The 25,300-nt window shown below is 39.0% G+C and overlaps 1 protein-coding gene across 7 annotated transcripts in view; it reads right to left on the bottom strand.

Annotated features, from left to right (window-relative positions):
- The window catches only part of NTNG1 (netrin G1), a 165,695-nt gene that overhangs the window by 44,044 nt on the left and 96,351 nt on the right, over nt 1-25,300 (bottom strand). For 3 of the 7 annotated variants that reach the window (XM_072128613.1, XM_072128614.1, XM_072128616.1), the window contains exons 4-8: nt 21,276-21,448; nt 16,845-16,865; nt 14,767-14,805; nt 14,275-14,340; nt 2,584-2,643 (exon numbers count right to left, since the gene is read on the bottom strand). In XM_072128613.1, the coding sequence (XP_071984714.1) occupies nt 2,584-2,643; nt 14,275-14,340; nt 14,767-14,805; nt 16,845-16,865; nt 21,276-21,448 (359 nt within the window). The remainder of the gene's footprint in view (nt 1-2,583; nt 2,644-14,274; nt 14,341-14,766; nt 14,806-16,844; nt 16,866-21,275; nt 21,449-25,300) is intronic. The other 4 variants (XM_072128615.1, XM_072128618.1, XM_072128617.1 and 1 more) reach the window with 3 other exon arrangements.

Below are 25,300 nucleotides of genomic sequence, written 5' to 3'. Positions count from 1 at the left end.
TCAGGGGTAGCCCATCCAAATATTTCTCTATCTAGATAAAAATGAGCATCCTAGTTTTTGTTCATTTGCATGTTTCATGACAGGAGCAATATGAGTCCATAAACCTCTTGAATTCTCTTTCTGGAAACTAAATGCACAATGAAGCCTCCAAAATATATATTTTTTGGGGAGTTCAAGAGCAAAAAACGACCAAAGTCTATGCTGAAATGTGAAACTAAAAAAATCTTTTTACTATAAGATAACATCTAAAGAATAGGCCTTTATCTTAAGACTTTACCCATATCAATTAAGTAGATATCTTCAAAAGGTTGTCCAAATTTAGGAAGTTATTCCCAATCCTCAGGATAGGGAATAATTTCCTAATCAGTCAGGGACCCCCACCGATCATGAGAACAGAATCCACAAGCTATTTGGATAACTGGATCCCAGGACAACAACAGGATGAGCATTCACCAGGTGGGTATTTGGCCAATTTTGGTTTGTTATATTTCTAATTGGTACATGATATATAAATATTGGGCCTTGTAGCTTCATGCTCCCATATGCTACAAAAGGGGGAGTAATAATGTGGGCATCATTAGCCCACATTTATTTAAGCTTTTGTAACTGAATAGAAAGCGCAAACTTGCTGCACATATATGTTGGAAGTGTTTGCACCAGTATGTGTCGCATCTGCACTGTGTCCGCCACGCCATAAAATTCTACACTGCTCTATGTTAAAGGTGCACCAAAAAAATGGTGCCCACTTCCCGAGCAGTGCAGGGGGTGCCAGATTAATGAAGATCATGGGACAGTTTTGATGAATGTGTCGCCCCCTAAACACTCCACAGGCAAACTGCACATAGTATACCCCTTTAAATATTTCAAATATTTTGTGTTTTTATTTTTTACTGTGCAATGCAGACAACAGTATCTGCTTTGGTGCTTTGTAACCTTGTGATAGGAGCCAAGTATCTTGTTATCTCAGCCACAAGGTACCGACATCTACATTAATCCACTGCAGATTAATTTCACCTTTCCAAGAGAAAAATGACTATGATAGATTTTGTGTTCAAGCACCTGAAAAAAACTGGAAAGATCTAATATGGAATGTAAATGATAGCAGTGCTCCCACAACTAATACCCATAACTGATGAAAAAACCTGGTTATCTCTGGACCCATATGTAATATTTCCTTTAATATTACATATACTAGGGCAAATGTATTAATCTATTTACAAATAAATATTGTCAAGCTTGCACCCAGATTTATTTTAAATGCCTTGCACCACATTTATCAAGGATTTAAGACGGTTTTAGAACTAGCAGGACATAAAGGGACGGCTTGATAGGGAAAACTAAGCAAAAATTGAGCTAATGCGCCAGAATTTTGGCATAGCCAACTAATAAGAGGTGTACAAAGCGACTAAACAATCCTATACTACAACAGGTTTATCATCCAGCATAATGTCTAGTCTAGTCATTATGTCTGTCTAGTCTAAGGCCCCTTTCACACTTGCGTTGCAGATCACGTCAGAGTCTGATCAGGGTGCGATCAGGGTTTGGTCAGTGAAAAACGCACATTTTGCATCAGAGTGCAATCAGTTTTCAGTCAGTTTGTTCAGTGTCTCAGTTTTTCACGCGCGTTTTCAATGCAATTTCAATGCGTTTTTCACGCGCAGAAAATGCGCCTGAAATGGACTCAGGCCTGAGCTCTATCTTTTCTATGGCAATTGATGCGCGAAAAACGCATTGCACTTGCAAGTGTCTCAGAGTGCGATGCGTTTTTTATGCATCTCCATAGACTTGTATGGTTCGTTTTTCACACGTGACTTGCAAAAGTAGAGCATGTCGAGATTTAAACGCGCGTTAAAAAAAATGCGCGTGTGTGCGTGAAAAAAAATGCTGAAAAGTCTGAAAACACCCATTGATTACAATGGGTCAAAGTGCAATGCAAGTTCTGCGCGTGAAAAACGCAAGTAGTCAGGAAGTAAGAGTTCTCCTTACAGAGACTGCCAATTAAGGTTGCTGTGTAGGCGTGTGGAATCTTGTAGCCATTGATGCTACACTAGGGGGATTCTGGGAAAATATGCAAAGTACAAGGTAGCTAAAAGAGGCGATATTTTCCTTATCCCACCTTGGAAAACTTTGCATATTAGTCTAACTGTACACAGTCTGACATTGAAACATGTTTGATAAATCTGCCCCAGTCTATTTACATACCCACACTATTTCCTGACTTACTTTTTCTCCTCCGCATTGTGCTGTAATTATTTTTGTGCATCTGAAAAACCAGAATGCAGAGAGATTCCCAGCTCTGTGTAAGGGGAAAAGGTTCAAAAAGTGCAGTAAAGGTAGTGGCATCTGTAGCACTTATTTGTATTAACTCCTTCCTTTCTACAAATATCTGGCGAGGGCTTCTCCAGTGACGTCTATTTTAATTTTAATTATTTATTTTTTGTTAATAAATCTACATCTTAGCAAAATTAAACTAATTTGGAAGAAAAACTCCTCAAAATTGACCATGTTCTTGGGTGGAATAAAATCTGTTTAATCTGTACGCAACACAAAGCAGGGCCACTGTATGAATGGAGGGTTTCCTACCTCTCTTGTGACTCGATACTCGAGCTGGTGGCACAGTAGAGTGGGCTACTTTGGAAAAAACTGGACAGACAAGAAGGAAAAAAAAATCAAATTAGAAAAAAGAAAAAAAAAAACCTTGGGAAATATAAAGAAATCAGAAAGTAAAACAGAAAACATGTGCATTTATGAGAATATTGAGACATACTTGACAATAACAGTAAAAATCATACTGTAAAAAGTAGCAGGTGAAGGTATGGGAGGTTTCTAAGGATTATATAACTAGAGTTCTTTGATCCAATAACAACAACATGGACATAATATTCACATATTTGGAAGTTTAATCAACGTCTTAAACTAGACACGAAGGGAGCAATAGGGAATAATAAGTGTACAAACAAAAAGTAAACAAATGTACCAGAATATTTGCATGAGGAGGCTTTTATGGGCAATCTGACAGTGCAACTATTCGGCAAAACTAATTCAGCAAATTTCCTGCTTCATATCTTATCACACAAAAGGAAACTCTCAGACTGAATTGAAAAAAAAATGATACGATTTTGTTGCAGTTAGTGTTGAGTGGACCTGCAGCCCGGTTTGAACATTAGTAAGTTTGCACCGAGGTTTGGTTCAACATCCCCCTGTGATTGGTGCTGGAGGAATTTAAATTATTGTGGAGCATGTGCATCAGCACTGCCGTTATGGGAGGATCCTTGCTTTCCAATAACATCATGTTAGTGCTGATGCCACTTTGATATAAATGTCCCCAGGGGCTTTGCCAGGAGCATTTAAAGAGATAACACGTGCAACCAGTTCCAGCACCACTCGTGGGTGTTTACTTGCGGCGCTAAACACCACTTTTTTATTCAGATTCAGCTGAACTCAGCCAAGCCCGAATTTATTTGGGTCCACTCATAACTATATGACTACAGAGCATCAAAACTTCTATAAACTTTGTAACTTCTACAAACAATATCAATGAAAACTGCTTAGAGTAAGTTAATGAAACTCTAACTTTGTTGAAAAGTACAATACCTACGGACTGGAAAATAAATAACCGGTGAAGGTTACCTTGGAAGAAAAGAGCAGAACCTTACAGTTATATTAGAAGTGTAGGTAAAAGGTAAAACATTTCTTGTTGCCCATGAAAAACCAGTCAGAGCTCAGCTTTCATTTTATAAACTGCTATCGGAAAATGAAAGCTGAGCTCTGATTGGTTGCCAAGGGCAACTAGAACAGGTCTGCTAGGACAGGTCTCATAAGAGACTTCTGATAAATATCCCCCTAAACTAGTTTACTATGGTGTTTGTAGCTGTATGGATAATAGATAAGTAACTGAAAAAGGCTGAAGAAAATGCTGCTACGTTTATTCTTGTGTTTTACTATTGACTTTTAGCTAATATTTAGTTAACAAGCAAAACCTTTAATGTAGAATGTAAAAATGCCAAATAAAAATATATATTTTTTTAAAATTTGAAAATCTGTTGGGGTTTTTTTAATATAAAAGGTAAAACCTTCCTGTCTCCATTAAGGGTTAACTTTTCTGCTGTCAGATGGAGGCTTGTTTAACTGCCAGGTACTTGTTTTGACTACCCATTTGCCTTGCGCACTGTATCATCACTGAGAACACAAAGATAGAGCATTTTTTTATTTTTCTGAAATAAATAGTAAACTTTAATATGCTTCTTTAACCCCTTAACGCTCTGCGCCGTAGCTCTACGGCGCAGAGGTATAAGGGATGTGTGAAGAGGGCTCACGGGCTGAGTCCTCTTCATACAGAGGTGGGGGTTGTTGCATATTGCTAATAACCGCGGTCGCTGCTTGCACCGATTGCGGCTATCAACCCTTTCAACGCCGCCGGCAAAGTCGCCGGCGGCGTTTAAAAGACGGCGGCGCGCGGGTGCCGCCATCTTTATTACGGTCGCCACGCCCCCGAACGTCATCGCCATGGTAGCCTCGGGTCTTCGTTTGACCCGAGACTATCTGGCATCTGCAGATTTGTTACAATGAGCCAGTGGCTCATTGTAATGAATGTGCTGCAAAAATGCCATATATTGCAATACAGAAGTATTGCAGTATATGGTAGGAGCGATCTGACTATCTAGGGTTAATGTACCCTAGATGGTCTAAAAAATAGTGAAAAAAAAAGTTTAAAAAATTAAAAAAATTTATAAAATATAAAAAATTCAAATCACGCCCCTTTCCCTAGAACGGATATAAAACATAATAAAAATCACAAACATATTAGGTATCGCCGCTTTCCAAAATGCCTGATCTATCAAAATATAAAAACGGTTACGGGCAGTGGTGACCTCCGAGGCGGGAAATGGCGCCCAAAGGTCCGAAATGTGACTTTTACATCTTTTTTACATAACATAAAAAATGAAATAAAAAATGATCAAAATGTCGCACAGACCTCAAAATGGTAGCAATGAAAACTTCGCCTCATTTAAAAAAAAATAACCCCTCATACATCTCCGTGCGCCAAAATTAAACATAAATTTTTGAAAATGTATTAAAACACAATAAAACCTATATAAATTTGGTATAACCGCGATCGCAACGAACCAAAGAATAAAGTAGGCGTGTTATTTGGAGCAAAGAGTGAAAGTCGTAAAAACTGAGCCCACAAGAACGTGCGTTTTTTTTTCAATTTTTCCACATTTGGAATTTTTTTTCAACTTTGCAGTACACGACATGTTAAAATAAATAACATTACGGGAAAGTAAAATTTGTTACGCACAAAATAAGCCCTCACACAGGTCTGTACACGTAAAAATGAAAAAGTTATGGATTTTTGAATTTGGAGAGCGAGAAATGAGCCGAAAAACCCTGCGTCCTTAAGGGGTTAAATAAAACATCTCTGTCCCTCTGCTTCTTTCTCCTGCAATGAACAGTGTAAGCCTACAGACAAAGAGGCCAATGATTAACTCTATTTCCTAGAGAATATTTCACTTGATAATTCTGCTCTCTGAGATGATGAAACTATACCGGGACTATATCGGTAGAAAGGAAATCTATTAGCAAAATCAAGCGTGATAAACCAGGGGTGGTTATTTATAGATCCAAGCACTGTGACTGTGGAAACCCACTTATATTTATTATCCATGCCCTCCTTCCTTCTATAACCTACTTTAAAATTATGCTAATGAGCGAGAAAGGGCTATGTGAATATTACCTGATCCCCTCCATTCTTCACAGGCTGTTACAGTGCGCAGAAGCATCTCCCCCTTCCATGCTTCCTTTTTACTACCCCCAAATGGTCATGCACAGTGTAACAACCTTGAGGCTACAGCACAGAGGGGCTCTGGTAATGACACCCAAAGCCCTTCTGTTTTAGCATGTTATTAAAAATTGATTTTAGAAACACGATTACGACTGTTGCAGTTCCCAGATCTATTAGTAAATGTCCCTGATTTATCATTCATTTAAGTCATTAGATACTTTATTAGACTTATCAGCTGTCAGTGGCAGAGGGGACAGAAAGCTGATTTCCACAAACTGCTTGAATATCAAAGAAAGACAGGTCATTCACTTTGTTGTTCACTTTACTTTAGTTATTTTATATGTGACAGCTCTGGCTTGCACTATCTTCTGTGTGCCTGTAGCCCTGCCCTGTTCAGAGACACTCACTGATTATTTCCTGCCAGGAGATCGTAAGCAGAGAGAGAGAGATTACAAACTACAAGCTACAAGGAGATAAGTGATCCAGGGGAAGTAGGAGGCAGGCATATATTCGTGAGATGTAGCAGTGCTGACAATGTAAAAGTCTGTCAGCCTCTGTTTAATCTCATGCATCTCTGATCTGTCTCATCTCTCTTTCTATTTGTCAGTGTGTAAGTACAATGTCAGAAGCCAGATGCAAGTGTATATAAGCCTATACCCTGATAATGTTACCACATTGTCACCCCACAAAATTAGATGGGTCATAATGGGGCAGATTTACTTACGCGATCCATTCGCAATCCAGCGGCACGTTCTCTGCGGTGGATTCACTAAGGCAGTTCCTCCAACGTCCACCAGGTGTCGCTGCTGCACTGAAGTCTGCCGAGGTCCGCCGGAGTGCACGATCCATTGCCGGGTGAAGGTAAGCACGTGTCCACACGTGACACTTTATTTTTTAAAAATGCGGCGGTTTCTCCGAATCCGTCGGGTTTTCGTATGGCCACACCCCCTGATTTCCGTCTTGTGCATGCCGGCGCCGATGCGCCACAATCCGATCACGTGTGCCGAAATCCCGGGGCAATACAGGGGAAATCGTCGCAAAACTGAGAAATTCGGTTAACCCGTCGCAAAAACGCGAATTGGGCCCTTAGAAAATGACCCCCAATGTGTCTGCTTAGAGAGGCCTCGCCCACACCCTGGGATTTTGCACTGAGCAGCCCAGGGAGTGACAGGAGCTAAAACACCAATAGAACTGAGTAAAATTGTAAAGTAAGGGGTTAAAATGATATTTATTGTGTTAACATCATTAGGGGGTTGAAATGTGAGTATTTTCTTTTGTGGGAAAACCCCTTTAATAAATACAGATCTGCTACTTTATAGGGAGACAAGTGTCTAAAATTATAAAGCTGAAGGTATGGGCAAAGTATGTACAAAAATAGCTGTCAGCTAAATATTTACAAATAACCAAAAATTTGAAGAAGATATAAGTCTCCGAAATGGAATCATTAAAATCAGAAAACTACAAATTACCAAACAGTGGGCCACAATAACCTAAAAAGTGTGTCCAAGAAATTCAGACACACAATTTTTGATTCGTTGCGTCCCATTGTTTTCTACTTTGTAGTTTTCTTATTGATTTACTAATAAAGATTGATGTTAATGATTCCATTTTGGAGACTTCAATCTTCTTTGGTTCAAATTTTTGGTGATTTTTAAAGTGATACATTTAAAATTTCCAAATCTGAACTTGCATTGCAAAGACGATATCATTGGTAATAGCGAGTTAGCGAGGCTTACTGTGATAGAGATTTCCTCAAATAAACTGTGAGGATGATACATTTTATCTAACCTGTAGCAGGAATATGATGTCATAAAATTAATGATGCGTGTCACTATAAAGCAGCACTATTAACACTCAGCTAATGAATGACATCTCCGCCAGGGATAATAAAACACGGCACAAGTGGTTCTCTGCCCCCCAATACTGAGTATGTGAGAGTGCTTGAATCATTACTACATGGGAAGACTCACAAGTCCTCGGCTTTCATTCTGCGCACAGCCGCTTCTAATCCATGCAATTAAGGCCAGTGATTCAGCCGCGTTTTGTTCTGTTACGGTTATAGTGCCGAGACCCAGACACAATAATTTGGAGCAGATGAACGAGATAATTGCATTTATTTGCTACCCATAAATCTAGGTCAGGATCTGATTTATAGCGGCTCCCACTGGATAGAGTTTCAGTTCTCTAGCTATAAATCTTAGTGAGATTGCTAATGTATTTTGTGAGATTACTAATCTGAACTGCCCGCTAAATTCACTAGTGTCCCATTAAGGTATAATACAGGGAATACATGAAGGCACCATGTTGTAGTTTTTTTTTTGTAGTCTTTATGAAACCCACATTAATAAACCAAATTACACATGTGACCTCTTCATTTTCTCTAAATAGTTGTAAAGATGAACAGTGAACATATCAGATCTGATCTATGGGAAATCCTAATTTGGCACAGTAGACAGTAGAGCAGCGAAATTCACAAGAGACTAGAGTTTGATTTAAGTGGAACTTGTATAGGAAGTGAAAAGAATACAAACTTTTGGACAAGTATCGCTGATATCTACATGAATCCAAGAGGTGAACACACAACTGGTCATGAAAATAGGAAAGTAGAAGAAGTTGTGATGTCATTTAGTAGCTCAATTGCCCAAATAAATCCCTTAGATATACAGGCAGTCCCCGGGTTACATACAAGATAGGTTCTGTAGGTTTGTTCTTAAGTTGAATTTGTATATAAGTCTGAACTGTGTATTTTATCATTGTAACTCCAGAAAAAATTTTTGGTCTCTGTGACGATTGGACTTTTAAAAATGTTGGGTTGTCATAAGAACCTGGATTAACAATAAAGCTTAATTGCAGACACCATTGATAACTGTTATAGCTGTTTATTTTAGCCCAAGGCTTAAGTACAGTAAATTACCAGTTACCAGAGGTCCATTTGTAACTAGGGGTTGTGGGTAAGTCAGGTGCTCAAAAGTAGGGGAGCGCCTGTAGTCCTATAACAGTCTCTTTTGCTCAAAGCATCTGATCCATTACTTCAAGGAGGTGTGCTCTCTCTGTATTATGCCTGTATATACCCATTGTGTCATTTTGGTAGCATTGTGAAGGTTACTCTGAAGGTATCTGTTACTTATATATTATATTGTTTCTTTCCTATTGCTACTGTAGTTTGGATTTGACTTGTTCATCCTTATATTGCCTTGTTTATGCCTTGCATGGTATGGGTTATATTAATTATATTTTAGAGTGTCCATTTATACTAATCAGGCCAACATGTATTGACTCTGTGTTGACTCCCCACCTTGTTCCCTCCCAAACCATCTTGTATACCGCTACTAAATTTGAATGTACTGTATATAATATGTATTGTTTTTTGTAATAAAGGTTATTGTGTTTTATTGTTCAATTATTATATTGTCTTCGCTTTATTGGTGCAGTGCTCAAAGCATTTGTTCCATTACTTCAAGGGAAATAAGGCTACAATTCTACAGATCAGAGTCAGTCAATATTCCAAGACTTCTGAACTACCGGGAAAATATCAAGGGATTTTACCCACTATTTTAGTGTATACAAGTGACAAAATATGGTGAATGTGACCTTATACTCCTCCTGCCTTTTCTACATGAAATGTAGACTGAAATTAGTTGGAGTTTCCATGTTTCAAATAACAAAATGTTTTACAACTGTAGCTGGGACACCCATTAATCATGAGCACAGGGATCATATTTTTTTTATGATTTGCATAGATTATCCTGGTTCTCCATTCACTATCTATAGCACTGAAAGTAATTTATGAATATAGTAGTTTACTCTCTTTGGCACTCACTTTAGACATCCTCTACACAGCAGAAAAGTATCCTCAACCTTAGTGCCAGTGTTGGGGGCAGGACATTGGGCATTTGCCCAGGGCCCCCTGTCTTGAAGGGGCCCTTGCATGTGGACTTTTGTGAGCATAGGATGCATTGCCCCTTTAATAACCCTTGGTTGAATGCCTGAGTGAAGATACTTATCATCTATCTCCTGTCTATATATCTATCATCTATCTGTCTAGTTATCTCCTATAATTTGTCCATTTCATATATATATATATATATATATATCTGTCTATTTAATCATGTATCTATCTAGCTTTTTATCTATCTATTTAACTATATATTTTCTATCCCCCTATTATCTATCAATTCTACCTCTCTGCCTATCTATCGTATCCTTCGATCATTTATCCTCTACTTATTTATCTACATCGACATACTTATCTTCTATCGTCAATCTACCTCTCATATATCTCCTATAAAATTCTCCTACAGTCCCATATTACAGCTTGCCTCACCATACTACTGTTTGTAAACTACAAATAGTTATAATTGTGCATTAAATAGTTTTATTTTGGAGCCCCACTTTAAGCTTTGCCCTGGGCCCCATTTTGTCTAAAACCGGCCCTTGTATAACCTTTTGCTATGAGCAGGGTGCTACACACAACTACCCCCTACTAACCCACATCTACAAAAATCTGTGATATCGTATACCCCTGTGTATGTTAGGAATTCAACAAGATAGAGCCCTGGTCTGACATGAACAGTTCTGGAAGACGAGTCCCATGTAAAAAGAAGTATGAGTGTCATCTCTCATCTATCTACACTGTCATTTAACAAACCAGAAATATGACCAAGAACTAAGATCCTGTCATCGGTGAGAATCTAATTGAAAAAAAAAAGGAAAAATCCCATATAGCCATGTATATCTACAGCTGTGACAAGTTATGGTATCAGTGTGTCATTTTGATCCAGTATGAAATGTCCTCTCCATAGATTTCTATTAATTTCCATCTGTATTGATTAGTATCACAGATTGCCCTAAGCAGCTGTCAGCGTGATCTGTGATGTGGGGATGCAGAACTGTCTGCAGATGCTCTCCTCCCTACGGTCTGTCAGAGCGGCCAAGAGTTGTGTCAACATGTGAGGAGTGTGATTTAAAACTGATCAAAATTAATAACAAATTGAGGATTTAATAATGTGCGGCGCGGATTGTTGTTTTACTCATAAAAGTCATTTCAAGCAGGAATAAACATTCTTGACACTAAAGATGGTTAAGAAGCAAATTAAAAAAGGAAGAGGTGATACAATCCTGATGTACAGTGACAGTAAAGTGATATCAGAGGGGGTAACGTGTCTTTCTTTACATATGTAATTTCATATGTGTATTTATAAGTGCGCTGATACCTTTCCTCTTGTTTGGACATATCCAATTATGATAATGTATATATATATATATATATATATATATATATATATATATATATAAAATATATCATTTCTGTATGTTACATAATGTTACATTTCTGTATGTAAATGAGCCTGAGTGGCTCCAGGCTCCATTAATACCTATGGAGCCTGGAGCCCCTGAGGCTCATTAGAATACAATACTTCATCCTGGTGGTAGATGCCCTTTAAGCCTGCCTTGGGCCTTGGCCATATATAAATATTGTGAGCCCCTCCAATGTTGTTTAATGGTTTGCCATTTACTGTCTAAATAAGTTACTAGAACCAAGTTTCTTGGGAAAAGAGGGAGGATACTTTCAGTTCTGCTGTTTAACCATTACTGCATTTGGACGTTTCTGATCGTCCTGTTGCAGGACGGGAGAGCCCTCATCATCCTCACAGGGTATTGTATAATGCAGCAAACACCTCTCCTAAATGATTGCTTCATATAACATTTTGAATAATAATTGATCAAAAGGTAGTATGGTCCCCCAATTGGTAGCAATAAAATGTCATCTCATTCTGCAAAAAAATGACACCTTAGCTCCTATGAAAAAGTTATTAGCATCAGAATTGGGCAAAATCAAGATTTCTTTTTTGTACAAAAAGTTTTAATTTTTTAAAGATCTATTAAAACATAATAAGAGCTATATGAATGTGGCATCGCTGTGATCGTACTGAATCAAAGAGTAAATCTGAGATATCATTTGGAGGGCACAGTTAAAGTTCTCAACACCAAGGCCACAAGAAAATGACTCAAATGTGTTTTTTCAGCAATTTCACCTCATTTGGATTTTTTTTCCAGTGCACAGCATTGAATATTAAATAGCGTCACCAGGAAAGATTTGTTGCATGGTAATCAAGCTTATATAGCTCTGTACATGGGAAAAAAAGTATGGATTTTTGAGGGTGGGTAGCAAAAAATGGAGACTGAATAACGAAAAAGGGCGGCGGCGGCGTTAAGGACATTTGAAGGACTTTGCGTGTCAAAAGATGATGCAAATGTATGAAGATCTAATGGCTAGAGGTCCCTCTATTTATTATCTCTACAGTATAACACTTAATGGGTGGTTTTGGTGGCCATGGGCCCCCTGGAAGCCTCGGTCTGCCCAAAATGTGCCCACATTACAATCCGCTACTGCACCTGACCAGTGCTTCAATTTTTTACAGATATTTGTCTCTCCAGTATCTTTAGCAGTCTCCATAAGCAGACAAACACCTTAAACCATTCAAATCTGTCCTGTTCTATAGATCTAACTCATGTCTATATCTCGCTTTGTTGTTTGCTGGTCGTTGACTAAGTAACATGAGCTGTATCAATAGATCGCTTCTGAATCTATGAATTCTACTAGTATGATTAAAGTACACAATGTCAAAGGAAAATTCATTTGCATTCAACAGAATGTAGAAATGCAGAACGGTTCTGTGACCCCCATACAGCAGCAAAAACTCTTAACTCATTTAACCAAACAAATCTGTAGATGAAGAGAGGACAGGAATTTCATGTAGATAATGGAATCCCCTGGCACTTAGCGACTTGAAATTCATGAAAGAGCTTCAGGGTTTAACAATTCTTTGCTCCCTCTCCTGGGAATATCTGTTCCGCTCACAACTGGCAGAGTCTTGTACTCTTTTTGCTGTCACTTCATCAGGTAAAAGTCCTGTTAGTGTTTTATAAAGGGCAAAGGATCGTTCATTCCTCTGTCATAGAAAGAAGAAATGAACTGTGAGGTATTCTGCACCTGTTGCCTCCACAAGGAAAAGAAAACCATTCTGAGGGTCCAATGACAGAATGTTTATCCTCATTACATACAATTGGAGAACTTGTGTTGATTTCACTAATGGTGTTTCAATCAAACCCCTCTACAGAACATTGTATGACAAACATTGCAATCCTTCAAGTGTGTGGGGTCACCCTACCCTCCTGTGACTCTCTAGATGTATGATATTGGGGGATATACTGTAAGTGTCAATGTAAGTATCAGGCAAGACTTTATTCAGATGTCTGATACTTTTGCTCTAGCAACTTGAGCGGTTCCCAGTAAGCATAAACTCGGGTTATATGGAGTGATCTATGGTAGGTTCTGCTGATACACCTTGGGTGAGCAGTTTTAGGGGAAGTTAAAATATTATAGAAATAAGAAGTGGCACTCATAATATGATAAAAAAGCTTCCTTATTTCCAAAGGCAGACATCATAGGGAGTTGAAATGTTTAGGGATGATCGTTTTCAGATAGATCAGCATTACTTCCAGCCTAACTAAAGTTGTAGGGTAAGTTAAGGCTTCAACGTGGAGAACTTAGAGTAAAAAACTTATGAAAACACTATGTACCGTGAGCTAAGTTACAACAAAAATGCATTAAAAATGCATAAATATCTGTAGCATTTTTTATCGCATTAACTAAGCCAACTAACAGGAGGTTCACAATTGGACTCGACAGATTTAATACAGTATCTAGCATCAAGCACCAAACTATCCAGTCTGATTTGGCACTGTCTTATTTTAAGACCCTACTGATAAATGTTCCCCAGTATACACCAGCAGTTTACACACAGAGCACTAAAGTGCTATGAGTAAAGTAATGTGTAAAAATGTCTATATTGTGATGCCCATCGTTACCACCATTTTTTACTTGAAGTATTTTCATGTTTGTGTAATTTTTCCAAAATATAAACGCTCGAACAGCTGGTTAGAATAAGCTCAATTCATACGTTGATACCACAAAATCTGTAATTTACTGAAAAATAGAAAGATCTTAAAGTTTCAAATCATCAGTTCTACAATTAGAGTAACCATGAAAAAGAAATGTCAGGTATGTAAACAAAGGACTCAGTTACTCCACTGTTACTCCACTGTTACTCCACTGATAAACATTTGTAATTTCAACGCATGCTCCAGATTTGTAATCTCTGTGTGGCTTTTCTAGTGCCTTTCAGTAGCCTCCTTAAACTTTCCAGTTCTCCTCTATGAGTAATACAGGTTACCAGTGACAATTATTATTATTTTTGTTGAAAGTTGTTTTTCCAACTGGTTTTATACAGATTAAAGATTGTCCCAAACAATCTACCATAAAATCTGTTGAAAAAAATCTGAAAAAGGTTTCTGCCACAGTTTCTTGCCACTATTCATTAAGAGACTTCTTAGTGCTTTTAACACAGACTTTGATGCAAATTCCATGCCAAAATAGTAACCGTGGAAAGGTGTCTGGAGTAGTTGTTTAACTTGGGATATCCTACCTTGCTTTCTGTTTGCAACATCTAGGAAAGAAGCATTCGTCTTTATTCTATCATAGTTTGGAGGAGCTGTGTATGTCAGGGAGAAATTTGTGAATCATTATTTGGAAATCCATATACTAGGAGGTGGTATTCAGAAGCAGAGCAAAGGGAAGTCCAGTGGCAAGGAGGGTGGACAAGTGGGAAAATAGCCACAGAGCCAAATGCATTAACATTTTACAATAAAGTTGGGTATTTTTTAGAGGTAATAACTTTATGTAGAGGTACACAACATTTGATACTACATCACAGGATGACACAATACAGGATGGGGTTTTGTAGACTAAGGAAGGATGGAAGGAAGAAAACCCTAATTTCTAATACCAATATATAGAAATATAATTAAAAAAATGAAATACAAACTGTATTGATATCAAATCCCTACATCAAATACACTCACACATCTAAGAACAATCACAGGGATATATACAATGATGTATTTAATAAAACGGTTACCTGAAGTGATGGGTTGCTTCCGTTTTTTGTCCAGAACGGCTGCCATAAAAAGACAGGTTTGTCTCATTTAGTTCATGATTTAATGAGTAGAAGCATAAATGTAGCTTATATCGTTCCTTATATTATAGCGCATGTTACATTGCCATTATAATATAAGTGATGCTATGGATTCCCCAAACAGCTACCTGGGATTAGACATGCCATTGTTTTGCACTTGGGTGAACATACGGTAAGACAGGAAAGGGTTGAACTTGCAGAATGGGAAAGGATGAGGGTCATAAATAAAATGTTATGTGTCAAGATTCCCACTTGGCATACGCTCTGTTATTCTGCCCAGTTATTAGAGTCTATTACGTTATTACTGTGCACTGGAGTGAGCCATAGACAGCATTACCTCGGAGCGTCGAGACCTTGAGCACAGAAAACTGACCTTGTTATGCAAATGTAATAGTCAGGCATGCACACTGGGAAAAGGTGTCATCAGGAAAAGACTTTCACTTTTCATGTTGTAGACTTGGTATAGCATTTAGCATTAAATCAGAGGTCCAAATACCAGTATGCACTTGAATACGGGCTGTCTGATCACGACATGAGTCTGTACTGATAGTAGGGTTACTAGTTATTTGCTAGTAGATAATTCTCTAAAGGGGTTTTAAAATAAATCATTTTAAAGCATACCCCTATATGTGGTATAGTTAAATATGCACTTTGTCAAAAAGAAGTCCAGATTTATCCGATAAATTTGTATTGCTATACAACACATTTCTTTAAAGTAAATCCAATATTTTAGAAATCCAGACAGTCGTGAGTTGTAATCTTCATTTTCTACCAATTTTCCTCTCTGCAGTCTCTGTCTACTATAAATAGAGACCTGGAGATATTGATGTGACTCGATGATCCCCGTTCCCCTCAGAATCGAGCTTATATGTAATATGACCAGTTTTATTGTTTTCTTGCTAGCAAGATGGAATTCAGCATATATATAATGATAGTGAAAAGCAGATTGAGCATTTTTAGAGGCTCAGTGATTGGATGACAGAGATGATGACATAATTGTTTGTGTAGTCTATGAAAGACCCATAGAGACAGTGTATGAAAAAAGCTAAACACTTGTTCACCTTATGTGGACATAGTAAGCCCCCTCGCTCTCAATTATACATCATTCCATGGTGATGGAATGACATTCAGCACATGCAAACTTATGTTGTGGTCTCCAACATTTTCCCCAGAAAATGGATTTTTAACATAGTGCATATTAACCATTTACTGTACTCTATGGGTTCAGTTACGGAGCCCATGCAGTGTTTATGAGTATCTAGTGTACTAATTTTAAAGAAATGTATCTAGTGACACAAGGATTTACTTTATTAAGGAACTAGTAGCCTGAAAGAGTCTAGAATGTTAATTCTAACATTTAGTAACTCGGGGTCACCCATACTACAATATGTTTGTGAACAAATACATGAAGAGTTGGGATCAGATGGTATGGAGGGAATGTAAAGCAACTACATCATGCAAAATATGCAGCAAAGAACCAAACATCCACCAAGACACACCTCTGTTACTGGGGCACACCCCTACCGTGGGTCAAATGGGGTTCCCCCTGTTTATTAGTGCATGCAGAACACACAGTACTGTATATAACATAAGCACTGACAATGACGGTCAGGAAAATAGATTGCCTGAACTTGTCTGGGGGGATGAAGCTCATACATATTGTCAGCAATATCACTTTTTGCAATCAGTGATTTGTGTATGTTCACTTCTTCTATCTTTCCCCATTGATTTAATCATCTGTCTATCTCAGGACCTATGTGTGTGCATCTGTCTCTGCTCCCTGCCTGTGAGGGATACATCAGGCAAATAAAACCCGGTACAGACAGGCCGAGCCGGATCCTGTCAGACCTGTCATAAGACGTCTCCACTCTTCTCTCTGATTCAATTTTACATGTAAATGCAGCAAATATTATCCTGTCTTTTATTGCAAACTTGTTCTTTTACTGAAGCTCTGTGTGGCTCTGATGGATGTTTGGAGAAGACTAGAATCATTGTACGTCAAACACTCAGATTGTACTCACTGCTGGGCGTGTTGGATACACCTGTGAGAAAGAACAAGAAAAGGCATGTTATCTACCGTTACACAGTCATGGAATTGAAACATTATGTTAGTCATACATATACATGTCTACGGCAGATGGGTGACAGAGTACAGATATTCAAAAATAGTTAAAAAATTGGAAAAACTTGTCTTTGTGTTGAAAAAAGAGAAGGGTCTAGGGGTGCTGCGTCACATAGTCAAAATTGCTATATCAATCATCACAAATCCTGTCCTAAGCATAGCATCTACTAGAATATTTTTTGCATGATATTTCATTTTTTTGTAGAATTGTTACATTTAAGAGTAGAAGTTTTAAGTTTACATTCACAAATGCATGTTATTCCCAAATTCATTGTCAAATCTGAAAACAAGATTTATTTCCCTCTCATATATGCATATTGGTGGACCTAGAGGAATAGCTGTTGTTGAATGAATGATCAGCCAATAGCGGGTAACAGTTATTCACCACTGGCCCACTAGAGTACCAGATAATCCTCAGCTGGGCCCAGGCAGTAAAACTATTGGTCCCCCAAGTCCGACAAAAGACATGCCAACCAAATTTCAATGCTATTGAATGCAACTTTTTTCTGTTTATGGAGGGTGGGACCCGAGAGACAGCTGAACAGGTAGGACAAAGGGACGCCAGTCCGACACTGCATATCTGGATATGTCCAGCCAAGAAGAGAGGTAGCAAAGAGCCAATCTTCACACTCACTCACCCAAATGAGCTAGATATGATGGCTTGACATAGACAACCCTTCCTCTTGGGAACCCCATATATATCTACATTGATCCTATGAGGTATGTTAAACATTTGCCAAAATTGTCAGGTTTTGCCAATGTTCATCCAATCTAGCAACGTGTCAAAGATGATATAACACTTGGAATCTAGTAGGATACTGTAACATCATACTTCAGGGTTACATGTAAATGTATGAGTCAAAGAAGCATTAACACATCTTTTCTTTCCTATGAATCAAAACTGTAATGTTTCATTGGCAAGTCCAAGATGTATGTTTTTAGATGGTTTAATTTGATAATATGTAAATGCTATATGAGAAGATTGGCAATGTAAAAAACAAGTGGGAGCAGGATTTATAGTTCCACTCCTACAAAGCAAACTGGGAGTGAATCATCTCAATGACTGTACACCATACTTCATACATAGGGAAGGCTTGCAAAAAGGGTAGATTTCAAGCTAAGACATAGTGCTGAAGGTGCATTCATGAAGATCCTCAAAAATTACTTAAGACAGCTTAAGTCAGGCAAACTAATATCCCAGGACTCTATCCACACCATGTTTTTCTTTTAAAGGTCTAGCCAGGTCTAGGATTGTAACTTCTGTACGTTCAAAGCCATTTTATCTAGATATAAATCATTCGGCTAATGGATTACGGGCAGACTAGGTCACTGCTACACACACTTCCTGCCTTTATTAGATTAAGTTCATATCACCATCAGTTCTTCTCTTGTTTCTTCTGTCAGCTGGCCCCCATTTAAGCTCTATATTAAAAAAAATTAATTGAGCAGAATGATAGCAGAAAGCATTAAACCACTCATTGATCTAAAACCTCATTGATTCCTCTGTAAAAAAAAACTGTCTGCATTAACCTCCAGACTGTTTGGGTACACTGATTAGGGACCCAGGAGAAACAAACCAATGAAGAATGGGTGTCCCCATGTGGCCCGTACATTAACCATAATTGCCCTCTCATCACCTAATGGGAAGTGCTTTAGAGTCTATTAGATTCTATTACTAGTATTATACTAGTCATAATCCTAATACTTTAGGTATACGACCGTTGTTGAGTCTAGTATGGGGAGTCTTTACACTCATTCAAGTGGTTTCAACTGGTTGGAAACAAGAAAGACACCTAAATACATGCAGAAATGTCTTCAGGATTTCTAAAATAAGTCCAACTCTACAAATAATGTAGGTGGCTTGAAATGTTTGCTGTCCTTACTGAATAGATTACAAAACACATCTCCTCAACCTGCTCAATTTTGCAAGTCTAGAAGACTATGCTACATGCTAGATTGTATTGTTGAAAAGGATTGAGCATGAATTTTAGTTTATTAGAGAGATGAGTGAGTATACTCATACGAGCTTGATGCTGGAGGAGCGGAGCAGGGGCTGGAGCGGACATGGAGGAGCGGAGCAGGGCTGGAGCGGGCATGGAGGAGCGGAGCGGGCATCACGGAGTGGGCATGGAGGAGCAGAGTGTGGGCTGGAGCGGGCATGGAGGAGCGGAGCGGGGCTGGAGCGGGCATGGAGGAGCAGAGTGGGCATCATGGAGCGGGCATCACGGAGCGGGCATGGAGGAGGGGAGAGGGCATCACGGAGCGGGCATGGAGGAGGGGAGAGGACATCACGGAGTGGGCATCACGGAGCGGAGAGGGCATCACAGAGTGGGCATCACGGAGCGGAGAGGGCATCACAGAGCCGGCATGGAGGAGTGGAGAGGGGGCTGAAGCGGGCATGGAGGAGCGGAGCAGGGGTTGGAGCAGGCATGGAGAAGCGGAGCGGGGGCTGGAGCGGGCTTGGGGGAGCGGAGCGGTGGCTAGAGCGAAACGGAGTGGGCATGGAGGAGTGGAGCGGGGGCTGAAGTGGAGGCTGGAGCAGAGTGGGCTGGAGCAGGATCACATCACAGCCCAGCCCGAGCACAGAAAGAACAGTGAAGAACACATTGCAGATGTTCGGAACATCTGCTAAGTTATCGGAAGACGCGCGCCGAACTGTGTTTTTCACAATAGTATGTGAAGAACATTGGGGGTCATTTACTAAGGGCCCGAATCGTGTTTTTACGGCGGGTTACCCAAATTTTTCCGTTTTGTGCCGATTTTCCCTGAATTGCCCCGGATTGTGGCGCATCGGCGCCGGTGTGCACACGGCGGAAATTGGGGGCGCGGCCGAACGAAAAACCGCTGCATTAAAAAAAAAAAGTGTCGCTGGTCACGCACTTACCTGCACCCAGCAGGATCGAGGAACTGCCTTAGTTAATCGCCTGAAGACCCGAATCCACCGCAGAAAACGCGCCAATAGATCGCGAATGGACCGGGTAATTAAATCTGCCCCATTAGAACACATTGAAAATGTATTGAAACATCTGCAATGTATTCTTCACACATATTGTTCTTCATATACTATAGTGAAGAACACCATTCAGCGCGTGTGTCTTCCGATAAGTTAGCAGATGTACGGAACATCTGCAATGTGTTCTTCACTGTGTTCTTTCAATGTGTTCTTTCAGTGAAAACAGTGAAAATTATTCGATACGAGCACTCGAGCATCGAGAAAAAGTTCGACCCGAGTAACGAGCACTAGAGGATTTTAGTGCTCGCTCATCTCTATTTATTACCAAATCTTAATTTGGAGTATAGGTGCTTTAATGATTGAAACTTTACTAAAATAGCTTAACGGAAATTCTAAATCACTTCACATAATCGTGCATACGTGTCCAATCATTAAGAAACCAGCCATGAAGCTATATGGGCAAATGTAGAAAACGTAGTCGGCGTCAAATGAAAACCTTCAAGCACCCCAGAAAACATAAAAAATATTGATAGCAGTTTTTATAACTACAGATGTGGCAAACGTTAACATACCTTTCTGCATTGTGATCTCTTATCTTAACAGGCCACAAAAGCCAGTGGAAAACCCAGACAGAGCTAAGTACAAAAACCTAATTGGGTCACCCATATTGTAACTACTATAGAAAATTTTTCCACATATGGGACTTTTACACAAAGGAGCCATGGGACATGTCCCCAGCTGACAGTTGATTTTCACTTCTATGATGTCTCATATCCCGAAGACTTCCATACAACCCATTACTGTATGCCACTCCACCTCCATGTCACAAGCTGGAGGGGTGTGCTTGGGGCGTTCCAGCGCCCCTCTAACCAGGGTGATGTTCACATATGTGTATGCCATTGGGTCATGTGACCTGTGGCGTCTACTACCAAAAGGGGAAAGTTTACCAGAGTGTATGGCCATCCTCTTTGCTACAGCAGATTTTGTTTTATTTACTTTTAGAAAGGTTTCTTCGATTTACTTTCAGGAAACTTAGTTGTACTTATGTCGCAACATCTTAGTAAAACACTGAATATATATATTTCTCAACCTTTTTGTTTTTACAGTGCTGTTCATCTTGTGAAACAAAGCTCAGGATTATCTGAGCTGAGAGAAAAAGTAAGAAGGGATGTATATTTGATGTTCTCTATGAAAAGGGTTACATAGACAACATCACAAAACTTGTGGTTTTAGTTTTGTGTTTGATGATACTGAGTTGTGAGATAAATAAAATGTTAGTGTTCTACTCATTTCTCATTTGACTCTAGTAAGAACAATGGGATTAGAAAGATGTATGGTCCAGCCATATCTAAGTAAGGGAATATACTGTATACTCACATATATTGGCAGTACCCTTGGGTATGGTAAGGTAGGAGCCAGGGCTCCATGCTTGTCCTTGGTAGTTCTTCTTACACCGTTCACAGTCCTGTCCAGTTGTGTTGTGCTCACAGTCACAGGCCAGGCGATTGTTTGTGAAGGTACAACTGTTGGCATGTAGGTTACACTTACACCTAGCAAATACAAAATGGAATAATACTATTGGTTATTCAATGTATAAAAATATTTCATTGAACTAAATAAAACATAATTTGAACTAATATTGTAAAACACTAGATAATAGTTATAGTTAGATCTGGAGACTGAACCCCTTGGTGTATGGTTAAATGTACAGAACATATAAGATTTATTATCTCTTTACTGTCTCAAGATAGAATTCAATAAATACAATTTTGGTTATAGGTAGTCGTTATAACCAACTTGTCAGCACCAAGCCAGATAGCTGCTTCCTAAAGACAAGAAGTTAAGGAGCATCATGCAAGATTTTGATCACACAGTGAATGAAAGGGACGACAGCCAGTTTACATTATCATATCGGCTGCTCTTCAAGCAAATAGCTCCAGGTGTAACCAGTCAAGTGAAATGCTGAAATATCGATGATTAGTGCTGACAATCAATGACCCCACTTTATGCACAAAAAAGTTGGGTTGTGATTTTGCATGTAGTTGGAAAGCCACATAAACAAATTATTAAAACTGTTCATTGACTGTTCACAAACTGTTCACAATAAGCCATAAAAATTAGCACATTTCCCTTAACATTAAAGAAAAAAAAAAATCATTGAGCATTTCGTTCAGCATAAATGAGGTCACAGCAAAGCGCTTGTTAAACAACTTGTGGAGAAGAAGAACAGACACCACTAATACCATCCATTATTCAAAACAGGAGCATTGACAGTGGGTGGAAAGGGTCATGTCAGAGTATCTGGAAGTTTACATATACTGAATACCAACAACCCACAATAGGATTGTATTGAAAAGAAGAGAATAGTGGTATGATGCACTGAAATGTAAGGTAAGTGGCCAAGCATAGGGCAGCTACCACCCTAAAATGTGTTGTAAAATTGTGTATTATTATAAAAATATAACAGTCAACAATCTCAAAGTGAATCTCGTTTTAAAAGTAATGTTACAATGTGTGGTCCTTACTAGTGATAAGCGGAGTTTGGTTTAACCAGATTGATCTATTTAAATGCCACTTGCAAAGCCATCACCAGCATTTAAATTGACTGAAGTTTGTGTCTGGGTTTAGAGCCCTAATTTGCTAAGTAAGGTATGGACCTGCTTACGTGTTCTGCACTTATAGCAGTTTATACACGGCAGGCTCAATCTCCAATTCTCAGTTATCTTAATGCTGGTGAGTGGAGAAGAGGTACTATGATGTCTCCCATATACTGCACTTAGCAAGTAGCAGAAGAATGTTTCCTAACTCTTCCTCTCACTTAGAATCATCATCATTATCATGTCCAGCTGGACATTGTGGAGAAGTACCAACATGTAAACATAAAAAAGTACTTAGTACTTTAGTGCTTATCCATTTAAAGAGATTATCTTTCCTTCCAATACCTTCCAAAACCTGTCTGCTGCCAGACAAAGAGGCTGAAGGAAGCTGTTACTTTTTGTCAAATACTTCTAATACACAAATTGTCAATACAAGGAAGAAGTACAAGCCCTGCTCTTCCAAAAACCTCTATCCCTGTCTACTTGCTGGCCCTACGCTAAATCCCAGATGACAACTGGACGATGGTCCCTATCTTAAGTTCCCACACAGACAAGTAAGACAAACAAAAGTGACAAACATACAAATAGAGAGGTTGGTAAAGTGAGTCAAAACCAAGATGGTGAAAAGGTACAAAATTGTAATGCAATAGAATAATCAAAGGTACAGCTATAGGTTACAAACACAGCAAAAGCACAAAAAAGAATACAGATAACCTGTGCAGAAGACTTGTCTAACAAGCACAGAATGAAGTCACATGACCCTCTGCCCCTGCAGCTGATAAGTTTGGCGGCCTATCACTCCAATTGCCACCTGTGATACACCCCCAGCTTTTGCAGCAAGATGAAAACTCAGCCCTCTACAGACCATACACTTCGATGCGTAATTCAGCATTAGATCTGGCACAAATAATCCGAAATACAGGTGGTCCCCTACTTAAGAACACTCGACTTACATACGACCCCTAGTTACAAACGGACCTCTGGATATTGGTAATTTATTGTACTTTAGTCCTAGGCTACAATGATCAGCTGTAACAGTTATCACATGTGTCTGTAATGAAGTTTTAGTGTTAATATTGATTCTTATGACAACCCAACATTTTTAAAATCCAATTGTCACAGAGACCAAAAAAGTTCTGTCTGGGATTACAATGATAAAATATACAGTTCCGACTTACATACAAATTCAACTTAAGAACAAACCTACAGACCCTATCTTGTATGTAACCTGGGGACTGCCTGTACTGAGAGAGCTGCTTTCATAGAGGCATGTTGCGAGAGGGGGAGCTTTTGTATGATATCCATTTATCATTATAGGATAGAAAATATAGCATCTTTTAACATACAGTAAACAGTTTTCCTTTGCTATCACACTGTAATGAGCAGATATTCATTAACTCATGGTAGACCATTGACCCAATACTTTTAGAGCATCAACCACTAGATATATATTAATAATATAATGTTCCACTAAAACAAAAACCCTATTACAATTAGATGTAGTACAGGTTAACGCTGCATCAGACAAAGACAATGGGTAACCTATTTGACTAATGCTATGCAAAGCAAAGGCCGATGAAGAGTAAGCAGCCACTGGAGAGGCGCTGATACATTTTTAATGACTTGCCATATGTTCTGACTTTAAACACATTTTCACCTCCTTGTTGTTCTGTGTTAAAATTTCAAAGCTCAAGATTAAAAGGACAGGGGTGAGCGTCACGTGGCTGGTAGAGGAACTATTGGGAAATCAGAGACAATCCTGGCAGATCAGCAACTACCATTATGTTAGCATTGCTGGTCTCGGAACAGACCACATGGCCAGTGTCATCGTCATGTAATTATCCCTACAACATATATTTGCTTTAGCTTTCATGCTAAGTCACAGTAGATGCAATGTAGATATTTCCTTCCTTACAGATGAAATATAAACCAGATTATATCCAGCTATGCAGCACCTGGCAATGGGATTTGGCTCTTGTTGTCTCCTTAAGAGGTTATGCAGCACATCTGGATTTTGTTAAAGTGGCAGAATATGTAGACCTATGGTTAAAATATGATACATACATCTATTTAAATCTTTATTTTAAGAAGATGAAATGATTTTCAATGAATTGAACATGCGAAGAGTCTAAAACATACAGTACATCTAATAGATAGTAGGACGATAGATAACCTGTCATCAGAAGCCCTTTCTCTGGCTCCTCCATGTCCCCATAGAGAATAGTGTACACATTGCCAAACAGTTCTTTTCCCCAAAAATACATAAGTTAGATCAAAGTTTACCTTTCTTTATGCAGAGCTATGTCCCTAGTCCGTGGGAGTGGCGCTCTGCACGACTACTAATTATGCATGCCTCTAGAGAGTCTAGAGTATATCACATTCATGGGTACCCCGACCCCTTCCCGAGAGTTGTGTGACATGACCAGCTCTCGTGAAGGGGAGGCAGTGGTTTTTTCCTAATGCAAACTCTGGCAGTGTATTATTAGGAGTCGAGCTACTCTGTTCACAGTCACAGATTCTAAATCGATGAGAAAAGTCTTTAACTATACTTGGACTGAGATAAGAATTGGTGCAAAATGAATTCTTGATTCTGACCCTATTTTCGAGCGTAGGGTTGTGTACAATCTACTCCATTCCCATTCCCTACACATGAGTGCTTCTTATAAACCACACTCCTTCTCTCCATTTGTATTCTGTCAAACATAATAAATTTTGGCACACTAATGGTTTATTTGGAGACTTTATTCTCTCCAATCGACTAGGAGTGTTGAGACCTATCATCTCAAGCTTGAAGAGCATTTTACC

The sequence above is a fragment of the Engystomops pustulosus genome, chromosome 10 (genome assembly GCF_040894005.1).
Source record: "Engystomops pustulosus chromosome 10, aEngPut4.maternal, whole genome shotgun sequence".
NCBI classification, from domain to species: Eukaryota; Metazoa; Chordata; class Amphibia; order Anura; family Leptodactylidae; genus Engystomops; species Engystomops pustulosus.
Note: the sequence above shows the minus strand (reverse complement) of the source record. Positions and strands in the feature narration are given on the sequence as shown.